The following is a 20,498-nucleotide window of genomic DNA, read 5'->3' on the forward strand; positions in this document are numbered from 1 at the left end:
CTTTTCCTCAATGGTGCAGCAGGAGGACAGGATGATATTAACGTCTCCTCAGGATAGCTCAAACTGGAGGGGGATCACTTTAAAACCCTCTACAAACTGGGTGGGATTTTCTGAATAAAACGGCCAAGTTTTTTCTTAACCTGACCAAGATCAGAGATTGGAATCTGCTACTTCCGGCAAAAGCGATTGGCGGGAACCCACGAATCAGGAGAGTGGGGTGGTGGGAGATAGGGAGTTCCACCTCTTGTAAGGGGAGGACTAGGGAGCAGGGGATTCTGGGAAATCGAGTCCGGCTGCGGAGGTCGAGGAGACCAAGGAGCAGGCGGGGCAGGTAATTTCAAGGCCTCCTGGGAAATGGAGTCCGGAAGCGCTCCTGGCGGTAAAGGCCCTGGAAATGGAGGTTTGGGGGACCAATGGGCGGGAGGTACCGGCGGATAAGGGGGCGGGACATCCTGTAGAGGCCCCCTAGCTTCCTGGTAAGGTCCACGTGTTGCCGAAGGGACTGACAAGAGGAGCGGTAGAGACGCGAGGCTGTGTAGGGGCTCCCGGAGCCGAAGGTCGTGGGTCTGAAAGAAGGGGGTCATCAGGTAGGTCAGGTTCGTTCTGTTTCCCCTTTGCTGGAGTCAGTTTAAGTAGGGGCTCCCTACACTGCTCCCGCAGTTCTGGGTCCTGGGAAAGGCACCTGAAAGCCTGGACGTAGGGAACTTGTGTAAACTTCCCTTCCCAGCGGCAGAAGAGATCCGGCTGTAGGATGGTGGTGCAGTGCAGAGCTCCGCGCAGGCCTCTTAAATGTCCGGGCCCTCCAGAGGACATGGCATTATAGGAAGGTGTAAAAGTGAGCCAAGTCCGTGCACGTGTTGTAGAGGGTGCTCAGACTACAAACGGCCAAATGAGAAAGAGTATGTGGCGTGTATATATGGGCATAAAAACCTGGTATTTTGAGAGAACAAAAGAGAATCTGCGGATTGTTTCAGGATCTTTCCTGCCTCCTTCAAGCACAAAGCACGAGTACATTGCTAATATTGGATCCTGAAATTTGAAATATTAGCACCTAACAGCCCTCGTGCAAGTTGAGATTTTTAAGTCATTGCCATTAATAACTAAACATGTATATTTAATTTGGTGAATTCACAATTCAGTAAGTGTAATGGGGAATCTGTTCGTTTAAATTAGACTTTTTAAGTTTTATAACTCTGCTTCGATGAAGTTGTTTTGAAATGGACTAAATTGGCAAAAGTAAGGTTAAAATCTCATGAAATGGACTGGTAAAGATAGCAGGATTGTTTTAAAACGACAACTAAATCCCCACTGGATTATGTTTTCCTCTAAACTAGCCCTTTGAAAGGAAGGACATCAGGCTTCCTATTTATAACTACCCGTGATGTAAGTTAGCAAGTGGTTCAAGGAATGACTGAGAAGCCAAAAAGGAAACATTTAAAGTGCCTGCTTTCATTTGACCTGGTCTTAGATCAGTGAACAAGTACATCTCCTTCTCTCCCCCAAGTACTGTCACCAACCTCATAATACTCTTGGAGAGACTGTAAAATCTTCCTTTCCATTTGTGATGATGGCAGGGAAGGAATTTAGGGGACCTTTCATTTACCCTGTGGCAGTTAAAAAAAAAAGAATATTAAGGCAGAAGATAGAAAGATTTTTCCCCCCAAGCTTTACAGGTAAGGCATGTACTAGCACCTCCCCCACCCCATCCTTCTCTCCTTGCTTTACATTTATCTTAAATAGCTCCTTTTTGTGGAGCAGGACAGCCTTCCTAGAAGCAAGTAACTCTCTGTAACAATGCATTATACCATGTTTGGAATGATCCTTGTAAAAATGTGCCATCTGAGTCCTTAAGACCACAGTAGATCATTGAGGATGTTTACCTCCAACATACTTCCTTACATCCATCCATCCATACATACTTGAGAGTACTCATCACCATCACCTTTTCAGTTTTTAAATGTTTAGTCAAGTGCCCTCCCCTCCAAAAGTCATGCCTATATCATTTTTTCAGGAGAGTGGCATTCATCATGTCACACTCTATGACTAGAACAAAAAAAAACCATTAAAAAACTCACCGTCCATTCAGAAGCATTTGCGGTAGAAAATGTAGGGCCCAGATTCATCATACCCCTGCTTGCTGATCCACATCTGTTGGAAGGTGGAAGGAGGCCAGGATGGAAACTCCAAAGTGGATAGGATATTTATGCTCAGGTGGGGCAAAGGTCTTGATTTTCATTGTGCTGGTGTGGGGCGCCCGCGGCATGGTGATAGTCTAGGACTTTCTGCATCCCTTCAGCATTGCCTGGGTCACCAGACAATACTGTAATGGCATACACATCCTTACAGATGTCAACTTAACACTTTGTGATTGAGTTGATGGTAGTTTGTGGGTTCATAAGATTCCAAAGCTAAGAAGGAAGGGTGGAAGAGAGTTTCTGGGCACCAGTATCATTTCACAATGAATTAGTGTCCCAATTTACCACATCCTCTCCAACATTTGTCACCTTCCTTTTCAGTCATTTTAGCCAACCTCACAGGTGTAAAATGATATCTCAAGTTTGTTTTAATTTGCATTTCTGTACTCAACAATGATTTAGAGCATTTTTTAATTTGATTATAAATTGTTTCGATTTCTGCATTGGAAAACTGCCTGTCCATATCCTTTGATCATTTCTTAATTGGGGAATGACTCATACTCTTACAGGTTTTGCAAAGATCTTTATTCATTTTGTACATTTGAGATATGAGAACTTTATCCCCTCCACCAATTTTCTGCTTTCCTTCTGATCATCATTACATTGTTTTAATTTGTACAAAACCTTTTTAATTTGACCTGATCAAAATTATCTATTTAACCCCCTACTCTCTTCCATATCTAATTTATCCATGAATTGTTCTAGTATCCATGAGTCTAATAATTAACATGTTCCATAATCTTCAAATTTTCTTGTAATATCTCTTAAGATTTAGCTCATGTATCCATTTTTACCTTAACTTGATAAATAATGTAAAATGTTGGTCCATGCATAATTTCTGCCATATTTCCTTCTGGTTTTCCCTACAATTTTTACCAGATAATGAATTCCTATCCCCAAATCTTCAGTGTTGCACTTGTCAAATAGAAGTTTCCTTTTTTCATTTGCTGCTGTAAATTATATGTCTGCTAGGTTCCATTTATATGCCTTTCTAGTTCTTAGCCAGTAGAAGATACTTTTGATAATTACTGCCTTATAATACAGTTTTAAGATTGGGTTCTGCTATTTTTTTTTCTCTTTACATTACTCTTTTATTAGTTCTTTTCATGTTCTTGACCTTTTGTTCTTCCAAATAAATTTTATTATTTTTTTTCTAAGTCAATAAAATAAGGTTTTAATAATTCATTTGGGATAGCATTGAAGATATAAATTAGGTGAAGAAACATTGTCATTATTCTATTTGCCATGCCAACCCATGAAGATTTAATATCCCTCTAATTATTTAAATCTGATTTTATTTGTATCACATTTTTTATATTTATACTAATGTAGTTCCTGGGTTTGTCTAGACTTATTTTAAATGGGGTATCTCTTATTATCTCTTCTTGCAAGGTTTTGCTGGTAATCTATAGGAATATTGATGATTTATGTGAGTTTACATTATATCCTGCTACTTTGCTAAAATTATTGTTTCAACCAACTTTTTAATTGAGTCTTTGAGATTTTCCATGGATATCATCATATCGTCCATAAAAAGACATATTTTTATTACCTCATTCCCTGGTCTGATTCCTTCTATTTCTTTTTCTTCTCTCATTGCTATTCCTAGATTTCCAATACAGTATTAAGTAATATTGGTGACAGTGGCCATCCTTGAACGTTAGATCTTACTGTGAAGACTTCTAGCTTAACACCATTACAAGTAATGCTTGCTGATGGTTGTAGATAAATTTGTTTTATTGATTTAACATAAAATGCACTTTTGCCTATACTTTCAAGTGTTTTTTTTAGTAGAAATAAGTATTGATTTTTATCAAAACGTATTCTTCAGCAGTTGATATATTCATATGATTTTTTTATTATTGATATAGGTCACACGAATAATTTCCCTTAGGTTAACTCATCCCTGCATCCCTGGCATAAATCCCAGTTGGTCACAATGTAGAATCTTTGTATTATATTGTTGTAATCCCCTAGCTAGTATTTTATTTAGAATCTTTGCTTCCATATACACTAATGAATTTGGTCTATAATTCTTCTTCTCTTAATTCTTGTTGATTTGAATATCAATACCATATTTGTGTTGTGGTCTGCTACCCCACCCCCACCCCAACACCCAGGCCTTTGTCCAGCAAAGACTGTGATCTTGGGGACAATGAATGAGGCGGGAGCCGAGGTGGGTAGTGACTCTGATTTATTCAGGTTGGCAGCAAACTTTTATAGCTTTGGTTACGTACTTTGGTTACATAGGCACTAGGACTGCCCTGATTCCGCCTACTCTGCTCTCCTTCTTTTCCTGCCCTCTCCTGAAGCTCCCTGCGGTCAGGCTAATCCACATAAAGAACCAGAAGTGCCATGTGCTCAGGCAGGTCCAGACAAAGGAACAGGAAGTGCCATGGGGTCAGGCAAGTCCGGACAAAGACCTGGAATTGGCACATGGGTAACAAAGGCGAGACCCTTCCTCCTGGCCCCATCCTGTTCCTCCCATATCCCAGAGCCCCAAGTTTATATCAGCAGGCCCTGGGTGCAGAGGTGCAAGGAGGGCAGGGGTTGGCTATAACTCGCCCCGTTACATATTTGTGGGAAGCGGGGGTGGGCGGGGGTACGGCATTTGTGAAGCTGTAATGGCCAACATGGACAGGACTTTCTGGTCCTTTATTTTGGTTGTAATTGCGAGCTTCTGCAGAGCAAGGAAATGAAACCAGTTCATAGAAGTTTCCTTCTCAACCGCCCCCCCCCTCCCCATTCTCATCAGACAAATATTCCTGGGAATTCTGGGCAATAGGGTGTCTGATATCTCCAGAGAAGACAAGCCATCTCACCTGTGTCCCTGAGGCTGGATGGACATAGAGTGGGGGTCTATAGGTTGTGGGGGACAGAACTTCCACTCAGTTGTCCTAATTGGGGTCCTCTGTTGATAGAGATGAGAGAGGCTTCCCACTGATCATATGACAATTTGAGAACCTGCAACCAGAAAACATGGAGGGCAGTTGTGGTCTAATCTGAATTACCTGAGGAGTGCTCAAAAATTCTAAGGATTGCCATCTGGGGTTGCTTTTCTCATCTCTCTGATGACTGTCCAATTATTCTTAAAATGCTTGACTGTCAGAGGCTGCTAGAGGGTGCAGTTGATAAAGTGCTGGCCCTGGAGTCAGGAATACCTGACTACAAATCTGGCCTCAGACATTACCTAGCTGTGTGACCCTGGACAAGTCACTTTACCCTGTTTGCTTCAGTTTCTCATCTGGAAAATAGGACCACACTAGAGAATGAAATGGCAAACCACTCCAGCATCTCTGCCAAGAAAATCCCATGCGCTATGTCCATGGGATCATGAACAGTTGGACACCACTGAATGACCCAACCACAACATGTGACGTTACACACATAGTTACCAGAGAGAAGCACCAACGTCTGGGTTTTCAAAGCTGGGGGCTCCATGATGGCTACGCAGAGTTGTGTGTGGTCAAATCACAGGATGCTCTTCCAGTGAGTGAGAGCCCCAAGCTAAATGCTAACCTCACAGTACATATACCCTTTTTCAGGGTCAGAGGGCATCACTACTATGTGACTCAAATTCATGTGACTTAGACTTTCTTGTAACTTAAGCATCATCAAAGACTCTTGAAATAAAGGACTCCAAGGCACTTCATTACTTCCCACTCTGAGAAGCACTCCAGAACAAAAGACAACAGAAAGTCCCACTTTGCTTGCTGTTACATTTGAAAGGCAAGACTTATCAAAGGCACTTGTTTGCCTTAATACTGAGAAGTACTACTAAAGAAAAAACAAAGTCAAAAAATCCCACCCTGCTTGCCATCCCAACATAGAATCAGAGGAATCTGAGTTAGTCTATTTTTTAAGGTGTTGTTTTCTTCAGTGTATTTTTCAGTATTTTTTTGGGTCTCCTTTAGCAAATCATTGACTTGTTTTTCATGGTTTTCTCGTGTCCTTCTCATTTCTCTTCCCAATTTTTCCTCTACTTCTCTAACTTGCTTTTCCAAATCCTGTTTGAGCTCTTCCATGGCCTGGGACCAGTTCATGTTTTTCTTGGAGACTTTTGGTGTAGGCTCTTGCACTTTGTTGACTTCTTTAGGCTGTATGTTTTGGTCTTCTTTGTCACCAAAGAAAGAATCCAAAGTCTGAGACTAAATCTGGGTGCGTTTTCGCTGCCTGGCCATATTCCCACCCAACTAACTTGACCCTTGAGGTTTTCAGCTGGGTATGACTGCTTGTAGACTAAAGAGTTCTATGTTCCACGTTTGGGGAGGATGGGCCTGCTCTGCCACAAGAACCCCCTTCCTGGACTGGGCTTAGATCTTCAGCAGGCTGTGCACTCCTGTTCTGATCCACCACTTAATTCCTCCCACCAGGTGGGCCTGGGGCCTGAAGCAACTGCAGCTGTAGCTGCCCCACCTCCGCCGCCCCGTGGGCAGTGGCGGGACCATGAACTCCTTCCACTCCTACAGCTTTTCCCACTAACCAAAAAATTATTTTACAGAGCTGGACAAAATAATAACAAAATTCATCTGGAAGAACAAGAGGTCTAGAATATCTAAGGTATTGATGAAAAGAAATGCTAGAGAAGGTGGCCTAGCCATACCAGATATTAAACTGTACTACAGAGCAGCAGTCATCCAAACTACCTGGTATTGGCTAAATCATGTGACTTTTGATGGTTTAGGAGTTGGTGACATTCAGGGATGTGATCGTGGACTTTCCTGAGGAGGAGTCGTGCCTCTTGTACCATTCTCAGGAAGAGCTTTACAAGGAGGTCATGCTGGAGAATATCCAGAACCTGCTGTCCCTAGGTAAGGACCAATTCCTTCCTTTCCTTGGTGTTAATTATTAGGCCAAAAGCAATAGAAGCAGCAGAGAATTGATTTGTTGCATCTCAGCCTCAGAAGCTTCATTGAGTCCACAGTCATGTTCCTGCAAGAATTCACAAAGTTTCACTTTTCACTTGGTGTTCTGAGTCATAATCCTTCATTGCCCTGTATTTATTCATAGAATGAGCCATCACTAGAGGAAGGCCATACTTTTCTTCATTGATAATTCATCTCTGGAATCCCTACCTTGTTCTTAGTAGAAGCCCTTGCCCATCTCTGTCCTTCCCCATCCTTACTAGTGTGTGACCCTAGGTATGTCACTTAACTCTGTTGACCTTAGTCCATTGGAGAAGGAAATGGCAAAGCACCCCAGATTATTTGCCAGGAAATACTGTGGACACTGTTGGTGGGTTGTGGTCCACAGGGTAAGGGAGAGTCAAACAAGACTGACCTACAACAATGTGTCAGGCACAGGGCTAAGCACCAGGGATACAAAAAGAGACAAAGGACAGTCCCTGCCCTTAGGCAGCACACAGTCACCTGGGGGAGACAAAATGTAAATGCTTACACTGTGAGATTTTTAGAGGATAAACAGGAAATAACTAACAGTGGAGGGAAGAGTGGTTGGAGAAGCTTCCTGTAGAAGAGGGGATTTTAACTGGGCCTTAAAGGGAGCCAGGAAGGTGAGTGGTTAGAGCAGAGGAGGGAGAGTGTGCCAGTCTTGGGGACAGCCAGAGAAAATCCTGGGAGCTGAGAGGTGGAAGGTCTGAGAGCTGGAAGGTCTTATGAATGAAACCTCCAGGAGACCAGTGTCACCAGACTGAAGAGTACATAGGGGGAGAAAGGTGTGAGAAGGCAGGAAGTGTAGCAGAGGGCTAAATTAGGCAGGGCTTTGGGTGCCAAGGAGAGCATTTTGTATTTGCTCCTGGAAGCAGTAGGGAGCCACTGGAGTTTATTGAGTGGGAGAAGGGGCTGACATGGTCAGACCTGTACTTTAGAAAAATGCCTTTGAGGCTAGACTAGAATGAGGACAGATATGAGGCAGGCTACAGGTCTTTGTCTCTTCTGAAGCAGAGACGAATAACTGATATCTCTGGGGAGGTATAAATCTGATTCAGTCTGAGGGGGGTGAACTGTGATCAGATTCCCCACAAAAAGGAAAGAGGAATCTTTACTTGGAGGCATTTCTGCATTATTGGGGCAGCAACAGTAGCACTGAGCCCAGGCCACTTAACTAACCCTGGCTGGATAATGGAAGCTTTGGACATAAGGCCCTCCCCCTACCACACCCCCACATACCTAGGCTGGGAGGAGGCAGGGTAGAGAGGAACCAAATCCTAGTTGCCCTGGCTCTGAAAACAAAGGGGTGGAGGGAGAAGAGAGATAAATATTGGGAGCTCTGGAAGGTTGGAGGACAGATTCCATGGAGCAGTCAGTCTCTGTCTTCATTCCATTCTTTTGCCTGATGGAGAAGACATCAGAGGACCTGGAATCTTTGGTCAGAGAAAGTATGTCTGGATCTCAGGTGACCCCCCCAACCCCCTCCCAAACCCTAGCCTGGGTGGCCTGGCAGCTCTCTGCCCTCCCCCCACCTCTTTTTGTACATAGACCACCTTGGAACCAGGAGTTTTTTCATTTTTCATAATCCCTTTGTCTTATGCCCTCCCCCACAAGAATCCTTCTCCTTTCCTCCCAAGAGAAAACTTCAGCAGCCTGTTCCCTCCCCCATGCTGAGAGGCTGCCTGGTAGAGGCAGGGAAGAGCCCTGTGTTTGAAATCAGGATTTGGATTCGAATCCAGCTTCCCCAGTCCCACTACCAGACTGTATACAGTGCTTTACATGTGTGATCTCCTTGATCCTCACAACAGCCCTGCCAGAAAGGGGCTGTCATCCCCATTTGACAAATGAGGGAACTGAGGCTGAGAGGTGCAGTGAGATTCCCAGAGTCTTAGCCAGGACATGTCAGAGGGAGGATTCTCTGAGGTCTAACTGACTCCAGGCTCTTCCCACTTAACCTTGGCTGCTAAGTCCCTGAGCCTCCGTGTTCTCTTCTGTAAAATGAGAGGGTGGACTTGCTGACCTTTCAGGTTTCAGATATATGTGCATTCCTGTGAATGCTCAGAAAAAAAAAAACCAAAAACCCTCATGTAAGGTGAGAGTAGGATGGAGGTCAGAAAATGATCTTGGAGTTCCCTACTGGTGTAACTCTGTGACCCAGGCTAGAATCCAGGCTGTTCCTTAATGCCCCTGTGTCCATGGGCCAGTCACTGACCATTCTGAGCCTTGTTTCTTCAGACAAAATAAGGGCCTGGAGCTCTGAGGCCCCTCTTGGCTCAGCTTAGAGTCCTTTTAGAGCTGGCCACTTGAAACGTGGACTCCAGCCTGTTAAACCATATCTGTCCCCTCTCAATTTCCTGGTTCCGTGCTGCTGTCCTACCTTGGACAGAACCCCAGCCCATGCTGGGGCCCAGGCCTAATTGGGAGAATCCTTCCAACACATTTTGGGGACCTGAATGAATCCTCATCCGACCACCAACTTTCTCCCCTGCTCCGATTCCCCAGGCAATTAGATTCCTGTGGGGAACCAATAGAGAAGGGAGGAGAGATCTGTAACAGTGCAACCGAATTGGAGACTCAATTTATGACTGTAGGGCTGTTCATTTAAAGGGCACTTCTTGGTTGTGCTAGAAGTGTGCCTGAGTGTTCATTCAACCATACCCACACCACAACTATATCTTAATCTGTCAGATCTGAGGCAGTTTCTGGGCTTTGTCTCCCACCCTTTCTTTGGTCTTTCTGGGTGGGTAGGGAGGTTTCAAAATGCTTTGGGGAGGGGTCTACAGTATATATCTATATTTTCCTCTGTGTCTCTTCCTTCTTTTGCCCTCATTGTCGTCCCCAAACTTTCCCTCTCTTTTCCAGTTCAGCTAACAGATACCAAGATCAATACCTACTCTGCTGCAGTACCAGGTTTTTGAGTGACAATCTATGACCTAAGGCCCCATTCCCAAGCACAGCCATAGAGCCCCTCTCTGCCCACCACTCTTTGGGACTAGAAAAGGTCCTGAACGGTGGGAACTGTCTTTACTTTGTAAAAAAAAATGCCATAATGATCATTAAGGATTCAGTGCTGGATTATGGAGGTCTCCCACCCCTCACCCCCACCCTGACCAGCAGTCTCACCCCAGTCCCTTTGTGGCCTCCCTCCTAATTTCCTGACATCTGTGTGCCCCAGGACCAACACTTCCTGCTTTCTGCACCTCTCCCCTTCCCATTAGAACCTGGGTTTTGAGGGTGAAAAGGGAAATAGTGGGACCTCCCAGAGATGGGTTGCAGTTGCTTAATCAGGTACCAGCCAAACTTCTTGTCATAGAGGCAAATGTGAAGGTTTATATCAGTAGAGAAAAGTTATAATGTCAGCTCTAACATGTGCACTGGGACCAGGTCTCCTGCTGTCCTGACCTCAGCTCCTCATTAGGATCCTGATGTCTTCCAGTGAGAGAACATCTCATAGAAAATAGGAACAAGGAAATAAAATCGAGAAAGGGGGAAACATCACCTCAGTGTTTGGATTGGGGTATGGAAGGTCAAGAATGGAGATGGACCAAGGTAGTAAATGTCTTCAGTTTGGAGGAGAGTTCAATGGGGTTGGGCAGGTCTGCGCCCTAGTTGCAGAGAAGGGGGAGGCCTGAGGGAGGATGGAATCAGGGGAGGGGATTGGGTGGGAGAACCCAGAGGGATGTAGGACAGGCAAGTCCTTGTGGGTAAGAAGGGGCAGCAGGGGGAGAGCTGGGAGAGCAGGAGATTCTACTTAGTAGGGTTGAAGTCTCAGAGCTGGGTAAGGGAGGGAGGGAGAGAGGGGTGGAGCAGTGGGGGAGGCACAAGCTCAGAGATGACTAGGCTGGTGGGTGGTGGCCCAGGGCAGGAGGGAGGGGAGGGACATTGGAACCTTGGGAGGGAAGGGGTAGGTAGAGGAGGGCAGGGCAGGACTCCTGTCACAGGGAGGGCCCACCCAGAATAAGCTACCTGGAAGTGAAAGCCCTAGGATCTGTGACCTCTCTGCCTTCTTCCCTCAGTGCTGACCTCTCTGCTTTCTGGGAGCCAGCTCTGCAGATGCAGGTGCCGGGTAGGTCTGAACAAGGGCCCCTCCTCACAACCCCACTTCTGCTGTCTGCCCTTTCCTTTGGACCTCAGATTCCCCCACTGACCTCTTGTTAACTATCTTCCAGGCTTGCCAAGACCAGGCTTCCCTCCAAGTCCTGGCTCTGGGGGTTGCCCCTGCTACTTGTCCAGGCTCCCTGTCACATCCTAAAGGTCTTATGGTGCCATCACCACTTTTACCATTGGGTCACAGTGACCTGACCTGCATATCTCACCCAAAGTATGAGGGGCAGACAGAGCTCTGCATCTGGGGTCATTGAGCCTCTGATTGGTGTCATCCCATATGGGATCCAAAGTCCCTTCTGCCTCTTGGGTCTCTGCAGGAGGGTGGTGGAGGGGCATGAGGTCCAAGGGAAGGAGTTAGAGAGGCTGGCATGTCCTCTTCCTGCTCAGACCAAGCTCTCTTCCAAGCCTCACCCTCCTTGCTGCCCTCCTGCTAAGGTGGAGTCTCTCCCCTGAAGGCTGACTAGGGCCTTTGTCACCCTTCTGAGATCTCAACCTCTGTCATTCCTGGCAGGTCGGCATCCATACTAGGGAGACGAGGTAAAGACAATGTCTCTTCCATTCTGAGATTCTTCTCTCTTCCCAGGTCAGCTTGTAGAGCCCAACGCCTAGAACCAGAGGAAATGGCCCCTGCCACCCTGACACCCTCATCCCAGGTGAGTGCAATCCATCCACAGACCTTACCAGCATCAGCAAACCTGGAATCCAAGAGAGCCAAGGAAGCTTTATCCTCTTAGATGTAGGTTGTCCTTTGCAGTGCTGTCAGCAGAGCAGAAATCGTCCTCCTGGTCCTGCTCATTTCCTCCTGCCTCAGGCCCCACAAGCCTTCCCAGGTCTCTCTGAATCCCTCTCATTTGCCATGTCTTAGGTCAAGTCAATAAGCATTTAGAAAGTGGCCGCTCTGTGAAAAGTACTGTGCTAACCTACTGAGGATGCAAAGGAAGGTTGAAAAAAAAAGCAGTCCCTGCCGTCTAATGGGGAAAGAACATATCAGTCATTAGCTACGTCTAAACAAGCTCTATACAGTATGGATGGGAGGCACCCTGAGAAGGATTGGTATTATTGTATTCAGTAACAGCAATTTTTGTAGATTTTTGGGAACCTAAAAAAATCAGGAAAGATCTAATAAATTCTTTATTTGGTCAAATGTTTGATAATTGAAATAAAGGAAGCTAAAAGCAAAATCAAGATTATAAATATAAGATAAATAAGATGTTTTAAATAGAATCAAAATGAGAAAAAGGGAAAAGAGATTTTTACCTCCATGAAAGAGAATTGCTCTGAAATAAAAGAAAAACTGAAAAAGTGACTCATGCTTCTGCTAGAAATGGAAGAGAATGAAATGGAAGAGCGTCGAATGACAAGTGCATTGGCTGAACATGGGTTCTACATGTAGTAGGTTGGATAAATAGATGAGCCCCCCATACCCCATGTATCAAAGGCTTACAGATGTCCCCACTCTCTTCTATGATATCCATCAGTCTGCCTCTTCTTTCCTGATCACCAGTGTTCTTGAGTTCTAGCTGCATGTTGAAATAATTTGATTTTCATAAATAGTGTCAGTGTCTCTCTTATGCATTAGCTCAATCTCCAACCACAATTCACAAAACATTACATTTGTACTGAATGAAGGAACCCTCCTTTCCTCACATACTTACGTTCATTTCTCTATGATTAAATAATACGATGAATGACTATGTTCCTTGAACAACTACAAACAATCATAAAGCAAGGGCTGCAGATGCTTTTGCCCGTGACACATCGTAGCCAGTGTCATCTGAAGCCCTCTGTATAAGAACAGAGAACTTCTTCACTTGGCTGGAAAAAGCCTCATTCCACTCACTTGAGGCCACATCGTGAGTAATGTCTCTTGAGAATCCTTTTCATACTTTCGTCTCATTAAGGCTTTATTTCTAACTCTAAGGAAATTTACTAGATCTTTGCTTTTTCTTTTCCTTTCCTCAGTTTTACTCTTCAGTCCCCCCCAACTCCCAAACAAAACACAGAACTTACCAGCTTTTCACAGTGGCTTCTTTCAGTTTTCTTATGTGTCACTGATGACTCTTCTGGTGGGGAGGAATTTCAGATGACCTTGTCTCTTTCTCTACAGATGCTTAGATCTCACTGACAGAATACATAAGTTTACCTTGATTCTGCTGGGAGAAACGTTTAGTAGTAGGAAAGTTTTCCAGCTTTTATTACTCCAACATGATTCTCATTTCAAATGTAAAATGCTTTCCTCCATATTCCATTAGTTTCTTAATAAGTGATTTCAAGTGCTGGCTCTGACAGTCATAAAGGTTATATGAGTTTTAAGCAAATCCCTTTTCTGGGCTTCAGTTTCCTCTTCTAAGTTGATGAAGGTTGGACTAGATGAATTCTGGAGTCTGTCTTTCAGCTCTAAATCATGTGATTTTGATGGTTTAGGAGTTGGTGACCTTCAAGGATGTGGTTGTGGACTTCACTGAGGAGGAGTGGTGCCTCTTGGACCATTCTCAGAAAAAGCTGTACATAGAGGTCATGCTGGAAAATATCCAGAATCTGCTGTCCCTGGGTAAGGACCATTTCCTTTCTTTTCTTGGTGTTAATTGCCAGGTCAAAATTTTTACAATCAGCAGAGAATTGATTCATACTCTGTCCCATCTCATCCTCAAAAACTGACATGACAGCACAATCTTCTGTATGCACTAACTCTCCATCTTCTTTGGTCTTGGCTTTCAGCATTAAGTTAAATAACTTACCATCATTCAGGTAGCTGGAGATAAAGATCTGGGGTCCTTTTCAGAGAAAGAAACTGGCGTTAAAATAAAAAAAAAACACTCCTACTTCAAAGAGAAATTTCAAGTGGTCTCAGGCCCAAAAGGAGTTCTTGGAAGAAATTAATAAATATTTAAAAATGAAATGATGGACTGAGGAAAAATTAGGGGAAAAAACAACAGCAGAACAGGAAATTAAGAAAATGATGACCAGAAAGTCAACTAACTAGAAAAACAGATCCAAAAACTTAAGAACCATAGTAACCTCTTAAAATGCAGAATTGGGTGAGATGAAGCTAATGACATTATAAGGCACCAAGAAAGACTGAACACTGAAGGAATGAAAAAGTAGAAGTAAATGTGGAAAGATTCATTAGAAAAACAAATGATATGCAGATTAGATCAAGGAGACTCAAGTTAAGAGTTATACTACCTGACTGGTATGATCCAATTAAGGGTCTAGATGAAATATTCCAAGACATTAAGGAAATTTGCCCCTGAAAGTGATAAAATGAAAATTTGCAGTAACATTAAAGCCAAGTTCTGAAGCTCCCAAATTAAGTAGGAAATACTAGAAGCAACAAGAAGAACAGGATGTAAATACTGTGGCACTAGCATCAAGATAAGGCAAGACCTCACAGCTTCTACATTAAAAGACTATAGGGCTTGGGACATTATATTTCATAGAGCAAGGGAGCTGTGGTTGTGAACAAAAACAAGTCACTTAGCAAAGCTGAGTGTAATCCTGAATGAAAAAAATAGAATAATGAACTGAAAGATATTCAGGTATTTGTGAGAAAAAGAGCAGGATTCAATTGCAAATTGGACATGGATAATCCCGGATAAATATAAGATAAAAATTAAAGACCAGTTATAAGGGACTTAATCAGGTCAACTTGTTTTCTTTTTATAAAGTTAGGTGTTATCAGTGACCTTAAGAATGTCATCATTACTTGGGTAGTTGGAAAGAAAAGCTTAACCTGAGCTGTGTATTATGGGTTGATTCTAAAAAAATAATATTGGATAGGGAGAGTAAAATGGAGAAGTTATTACACACTTATAAGTCCTGAAAGGAAGAAGTGATACAGAGGAAGCATATGGGAGTGGAGGGCAGGTAGTGCTAGAACATTATTCTCAGGGGATTATCAGGAAAAAAAAAATACTTAGGTCATCTTGAGTTAGAAAAAGAAATTGAACTGGCCACAAATGAGCTTCCTAAGAATAAAGCAGCAGGACCAGATGGATTTGCAAGGGAATTCTACAAAACATGTAAAGGTCAGCTGATTCCAGTATTAAATATATGATTGGGAAAAAAATAGATAAAGAAGGTGAACTACCAAAGTGCTTTTATGAAACAAATATGATACTGATATTGAAATTAGGAAAAATAAAAAAGGAAACATCATAGACCAATTTCATTAATGTCTATGGATGCCAAAATCCTAAATACAATACTAGCTAGGAGATTACAACAATATATTGCAAGGATTATACATTGTGACCCGTTGGGATTTCTAGCAGGAATATAGGGATGGAATAACCTAAGGAAAGTAATACACGTGATCTGTTAGATCAATAACAATAATCATATGACTATACCAGTAGCCAAATCAAAAGCTTTTGGTACAGTAGAGTACTCATTTCTATTAAGAACACCTGAAAATATAGGGAAAATAGATTTTTCCTAAAATTGTTAAAAAGCACTTCCCTCAAAACTGTCAGCAAGAGTTACTTGTAATGGGGAGAAGTTAGCAACCTTGCCAGTAAGCACCAAGAGTCAACAGAAGTGGATGTTGTCACCAATATTATTCAATATTGTGTTGGAAATCCTAAAATATGAATAAGAGGAAGAAAAGGAATAGAAGCAATCAGACTAGGGAATGAGGTAATAAAAATATCTCTTTGTGGATGATTCGGTAATATCCATGGAAAATTGCAAAGACTCAACTAAAAAGTTTATTGAAACAATTATTTTAGCAAAGTAGGAGGATATAAGGTAAAGTCACATGAATTGCCAGCATGAAACAAAAGCAAAACTAATGATAATAGTAAAAAAGCTATCTGGCATGAGCTAAGAGATGGAAAGGTAGATGAGTAGAACAGAATAACTTTGGGTTTGGAAAATGTTGTCAAGGTTTTGTGATAAGAATTCCTGATTTGGTGAAAATTGTGAGGAAAGCTGGGAAGTAGTCTATCAGAAATTGGAAAGAGACTAATATACTCCATTTACCAAAATAATGTCCAAATGGACACATGACCTAGATATACAGGAGACATCATAGGAAATTAAAAGAATGTGGTGGAACATATTACTAGTCAGAATTATGGAGAGGTAAACAATTTATGCCTAAAAAAGAGATAGCATGGTGAGGCACAAAATGAATGATTTTCTATGACATTAAATAACAAAGGTTTTGGACAAATAAAAGCAGTGTAGGAAAAGCAGAAAATTTAGAGGGGGAGGAATTATAGACAGTTTTTCAGATAAAGGTCTTATATCTCAAATATTTGAAGACCTAGGTCAAATGTGAAAGAATCTTGAGATATCATCTTATACCTGTCGGGCTACAATGATAGAAGGGGACAGGGACAAATGTTGGAGGAGATGTGGAATATCTGGAACACTAATTCACTGTTGATGGAACTCTGACCTGATCCATCAGGTTTGCAGAATAACCTGTATAATGCCCAAATAATTAAATGGTGTCTACCCCTTGGTCCTCTCATACTATTCTTAGGTCTGCTTTGCAAGATGATTAAGGAAAACAGAAAGCAAAATATTTTAAAATACTTATAGTAGATGTCTTCTTGATACCAATGATTGTAAGTTGTGCGGATGCCCATGAATTGGTGAATGGCTTGAGAGGGATTGAGTGTAACCTGAGGTAAATGGACAGTAGCTCCAGCAGGGGTTGAGAATGGTCTCCTGAGAATACTATAGAAGTGTTCAGCCCAACTCTCCAGGATCATGTCCTTACAACTAATTAATATGGTTCCATTAGCACTGAGATGCCCCCTAAGTGGATAGGTCTTTGGCTCACAAATAGCTTTCAGGGGCTGGGACATCTCCAGTTCAGATCTGTTTCTGGCCACTGGACCCAGAGGGCTGTGGAGGAGAAAATTAGGCTGCTGACTTGGCATAGCCTTCCCTCACTTATATCCAGTTCAGTTGCAAGTCATGGCATCATGTTCCTGATGTCATGGTCCTCCTGGAGAGCACAGGACAAACCACAACCACACAATCTCAGACCCAGTGTTGGCGGGGGGATGGTCCTGCTGGCTCAGAGTGAATGTGGATAGCAATTGTTTCTCCTTAGGCCAGTGACTCTGAGCGTCTTCCTATCAAAGTTTGATTTTTTTTTTTTTTATTAAAGGGGCCATCCTTTTACCCACTTCTTAAAAAGGCCTAATCACTGAATGGGCATTGCCTCAATCAAAGTGAGAAGCTGGAAAGACCTTAGCTTTAAAAGACCAAGGTGTCACACTGCATCATGGGCCATCTCCATTCTCCTGATCTATATTTGACCACTGAATCCAGAGGGTTCTGGAGGCGAAAGTGAGTTGGTTACTTTGCACCACTCTCTTTCACTTGAATGCAATTTAAATGCAAGTCGTCACATCACCTTCCAGAAGTCCTGGTCCTCTTTCAGAATGAAGGAGAAACCACACAGCCTTCAGGGCATCATGAAATGCTTTGGATATGGTGGAGTTAAATATGGCTTTCTTCAGGGTGGATGAGGTAACCTACTCGTCCCCCTGTTGAGTTCTCATTTTTTATTTAGTACCTTCTGAATTTCCCTATGATTTTCATCAAAACCAGTTTAGATATTTATGAGTGTTCTGGCCCAGATGAGTTAATATGATACTGTACAGGAAATCTTTAAAAGGTGGCCACTCCTTTCCTGCTGGAATATTGAAAACCCTGTTTGAGCTCAGCCTTCTCTCCAAGTTAGCAACAAATTGCTCTCCCATGGAGTCACTCTTTGCTGTTGACATTAATTCTTCTAGTCACTTGACTTGGGGCTGCTGCTTTTGTTGAATATGAATGTTTAGTCTCTGATGGGTCCAGCACTCTTTGGCCCACATCTCCTTTGTCACTTTCACATCCAGTGTATCTCTTCTCCTTACAGTGACACGGTCTATTTAATGCCAGTGTTTGCTCCAAGAGTACATCCATGAAGTTTTATTGCCTTTAGAATGGTGACGAGGTCATGAACTGCATAAATCTTCAGTAACCATTGCTATTACATATTTTGATATGTGTATATCATTTTCTGTCTATATGGTGTTTGTTTTCTTCAGATGTAGAGACCAAGTTTGAAGTAAATGAGATGCCTACAAAGGTGTGCCTTTTTATGGAAGAATATGACCTACAGAGATTCATGAGTGATGCTCCCTGGAACTTCAGTTTGAGAGAAATTCATGACTTTTGTCTCAAAGTAGATAAAAACCCAAAGAGTGACTGTGACTTGGATGAAATTGGAAAGCGATTCAGACAGTCTTCTATCCTAAATCACTGTAAGAAAATGACCTCAGGGAATGACTGTCCTCCAGACATTGAATATAGGAAGTGCTTTATAGAACATGAAAAGTTTTTTCAGTCTGTGGAGAAGGCTGCTGAAATGCAAATGTGTCCCGGTAATCAGTGGGAGATGGCTGTGAGCTGGCGTTCAGACATCAGTGAACATCAGAAAAGTGATACTGAGGAAATGCTTTCTGTAAGTAACGAAGGTGGGAAGGCTGTGAGTCAGAACTCTGAGCACAGTATACAACAGCAAATTCGTGTTAGAAAGGAATCTGTTGAATACAAAAAGTGGGAAATTCAGAGAATCCACACTGGAGAGAAACTTAATGAGTGTCATCAATGTGGAAAAACTTTCACACAGAGATCCAGTTTTATTGCACATCAGAAAATCCACCGTGGAGAGAAGGCTTATGAATGTAATCAGTGTGGAAAGCCTTTCACACAAAGGGGCAAGCTTACTGCACATCAGAAAATCCACCATGGAGAGAAACCCTATGAATGCAGTGAATGTGGAAAGACTTTCACGTACAGCTCCAGTCTTGCTGCACATCAGAAAATCCACCTTGGAGAGAAGCCTTATGAATGTAATCAGTGTGGAAAGGCTTTCACAGAAAGGTCCAATCTTACTACACATCAGAAAATCCACCGTGGAGAGAAACCCTATGAATGCAGTGAATGTGGAAAGACTTTCATGTACACCTCCATTCTTGCTGCACATCAGAAAATCCACCGTGGAGAGAAGCCTTATGAATGTCATCAGTGTGGAAAGGCTTTCACACAAAGGTCCAATCTTACTACACATCAGAAAATCCACCGTGGAGAGAAGCCTTATGAATGTAATCAGTGTGGAAAGGCTTTCACACAAAGGTACAATCTTAGTACACATCAGAAAATCCACCGTGGAGAGAAGCCTTATGAATGTCATCAGTGTGGAAAGGCTTTCACACAAAGGGGCAAGCTTACTGCACATCAGAAAATCCACCATGGAGAGAATCCTTATGAATGTAATCAGTGTGGAAAGGCTTTCACCGTAAGGTGCAATCTTACTAAACATCAGAAAATCCACTCTGGAGAGAAGCCTTATGAATGTAATCAGTGTGGAAAGGCTTTCACACAAAGGTGCAATCTTACTAGACATCAGAAAATCCACCGTGGAGAGAAACCCTATGAATGCAATGAATGTAGAAAGATTTTCACATACAGCTACAGTCTTGCTCTTCATCAGAGAATCCATACTGGAGAGAACCCCTATGAATGCAATGAATGTGGAAAGACTTTCAGATACAGCTACAGTCTTGCTGCACATCAGAATATCCACACTGGAGAGAAACTCTATGAATGCAATGGATGTGGAAAGGCTTTCACACAAAGGTCGGATCTTACGGCACATCAGATAATCCACCGTGGAGAGAAGCTTTATGAATGTAATCAGTGTGGAAAGGCTTACACACAAAGGTCCAATCTTACTAGACATCAGAAAATCCACCATGGAGAGAAACCCAATGAATGTAGAAAGATTTTCACACACAGCTAGTCTTGCTGTTCATCAGAGAATCCATACTGGAGAGAACCCCCATGAATGCAATGAATGTGGAAAGATTTTCACACCACTACAGTCTTGCTGTTCATCAGAGAATCCATACTGGAGAGAAACCCTATGAATGCAATGAATATGGAAAGCCTTTCACACTCAGCTCCCATCTTTCTGCACATCAGAGACTCCACAATGGAGAGAGGCCTTATGAATGTAATCAGTGTGGAAAGGCTTTCACAGAAAGGGGTAATCTTGCTGAACAGCAGAAAATCCACCATGCAGGGAAGCCTTATGAATGTAATCTGTGTGGATAAGCTTCCACACACAACTCCATTCTTGTACTTCAGAGGATCCACACTGAAGAGAAACCCTATGAATGCAATCAGTGTGGAATGGCTTTCACACAGATCTCCAAGCTGGAGGGTCTGAGAGGTGGAGAGTCGTGTGAGTGAAACCTCCATGAGACTAGTGTCACAAGACTGAAGAGTACATGTA

General features: G+C 42.8%; 1 protein-coding gene and 1 long non-coding RNA gene across 2 annotated transcripts; both read left to right on the forward strand.

Annotated features, from left to right (window-relative positions):
• The first annotated feature begins 502 nt into the window (after nucleotides 1–502).
• Nucleotides 503–18,282, forward strand: LOC118838132. Its single transcript, XR_005009590.1, has 5 exons — nucleotides 503–587; nucleotides 6,880–7,006; nucleotides 11,775–11,844; nucleotides 13,616–13,742; nucleotides 18,247–18,282. It is a non-coding gene; the product is annotated as an uncharacterized LOC118838132 (long non-coding RNA).
• Nucleotides 18,283–18,326: 44 nt separating this feature from the next.
• Nucleotides 18,327–20,003, forward strand: LOC118836175 (zinc finger protein OZF-like). Its single transcript, XM_036743535.1, has 2 exons — nucleotides 18,327–19,541; nucleotides 19,779–20,003. Exons 1-2 carry the CDS (start codon nucleotides 18,327–18,329, stop codon nucleotides 20,001–20,003), a joined length of 1,440 nt encoding a protein of 479 aa, XP_036599430.1.
• The last annotated feature ends 495 nt before the right edge of the window (nucleotides 20,004–20,498 follow it).

The sequence above is a fragment of the Trichosurus vulpecula genome, chromosome 2, assembly GCF_011100635.1.
Source record: "Trichosurus vulpecula isolate mTriVul1 chromosome 2, mTriVul1.pri, whole genome shotgun sequence".
NCBI lineage: Eukaryota > Metazoa > Chordata > Mammalia > Diprotodontia > Phalangeridae > Trichosurus > Trichosurus vulpecula.

Coding starts and splice junctions, on each gene's coding strand:
- LOC118836175 (XM_036743535.1), top strand. CDS start 18,327: ATGAGTGATGCTCCCTGGAACTTCAGTTTGAGAGAAATTCATGACTTT. Junction 19,542..19,778: donor ATCAGAAAATCCACTCTGGA/GAGAAGCCTTAT, acceptor GCTGCACATCAG/AATATCCACACTGGAGAGAA.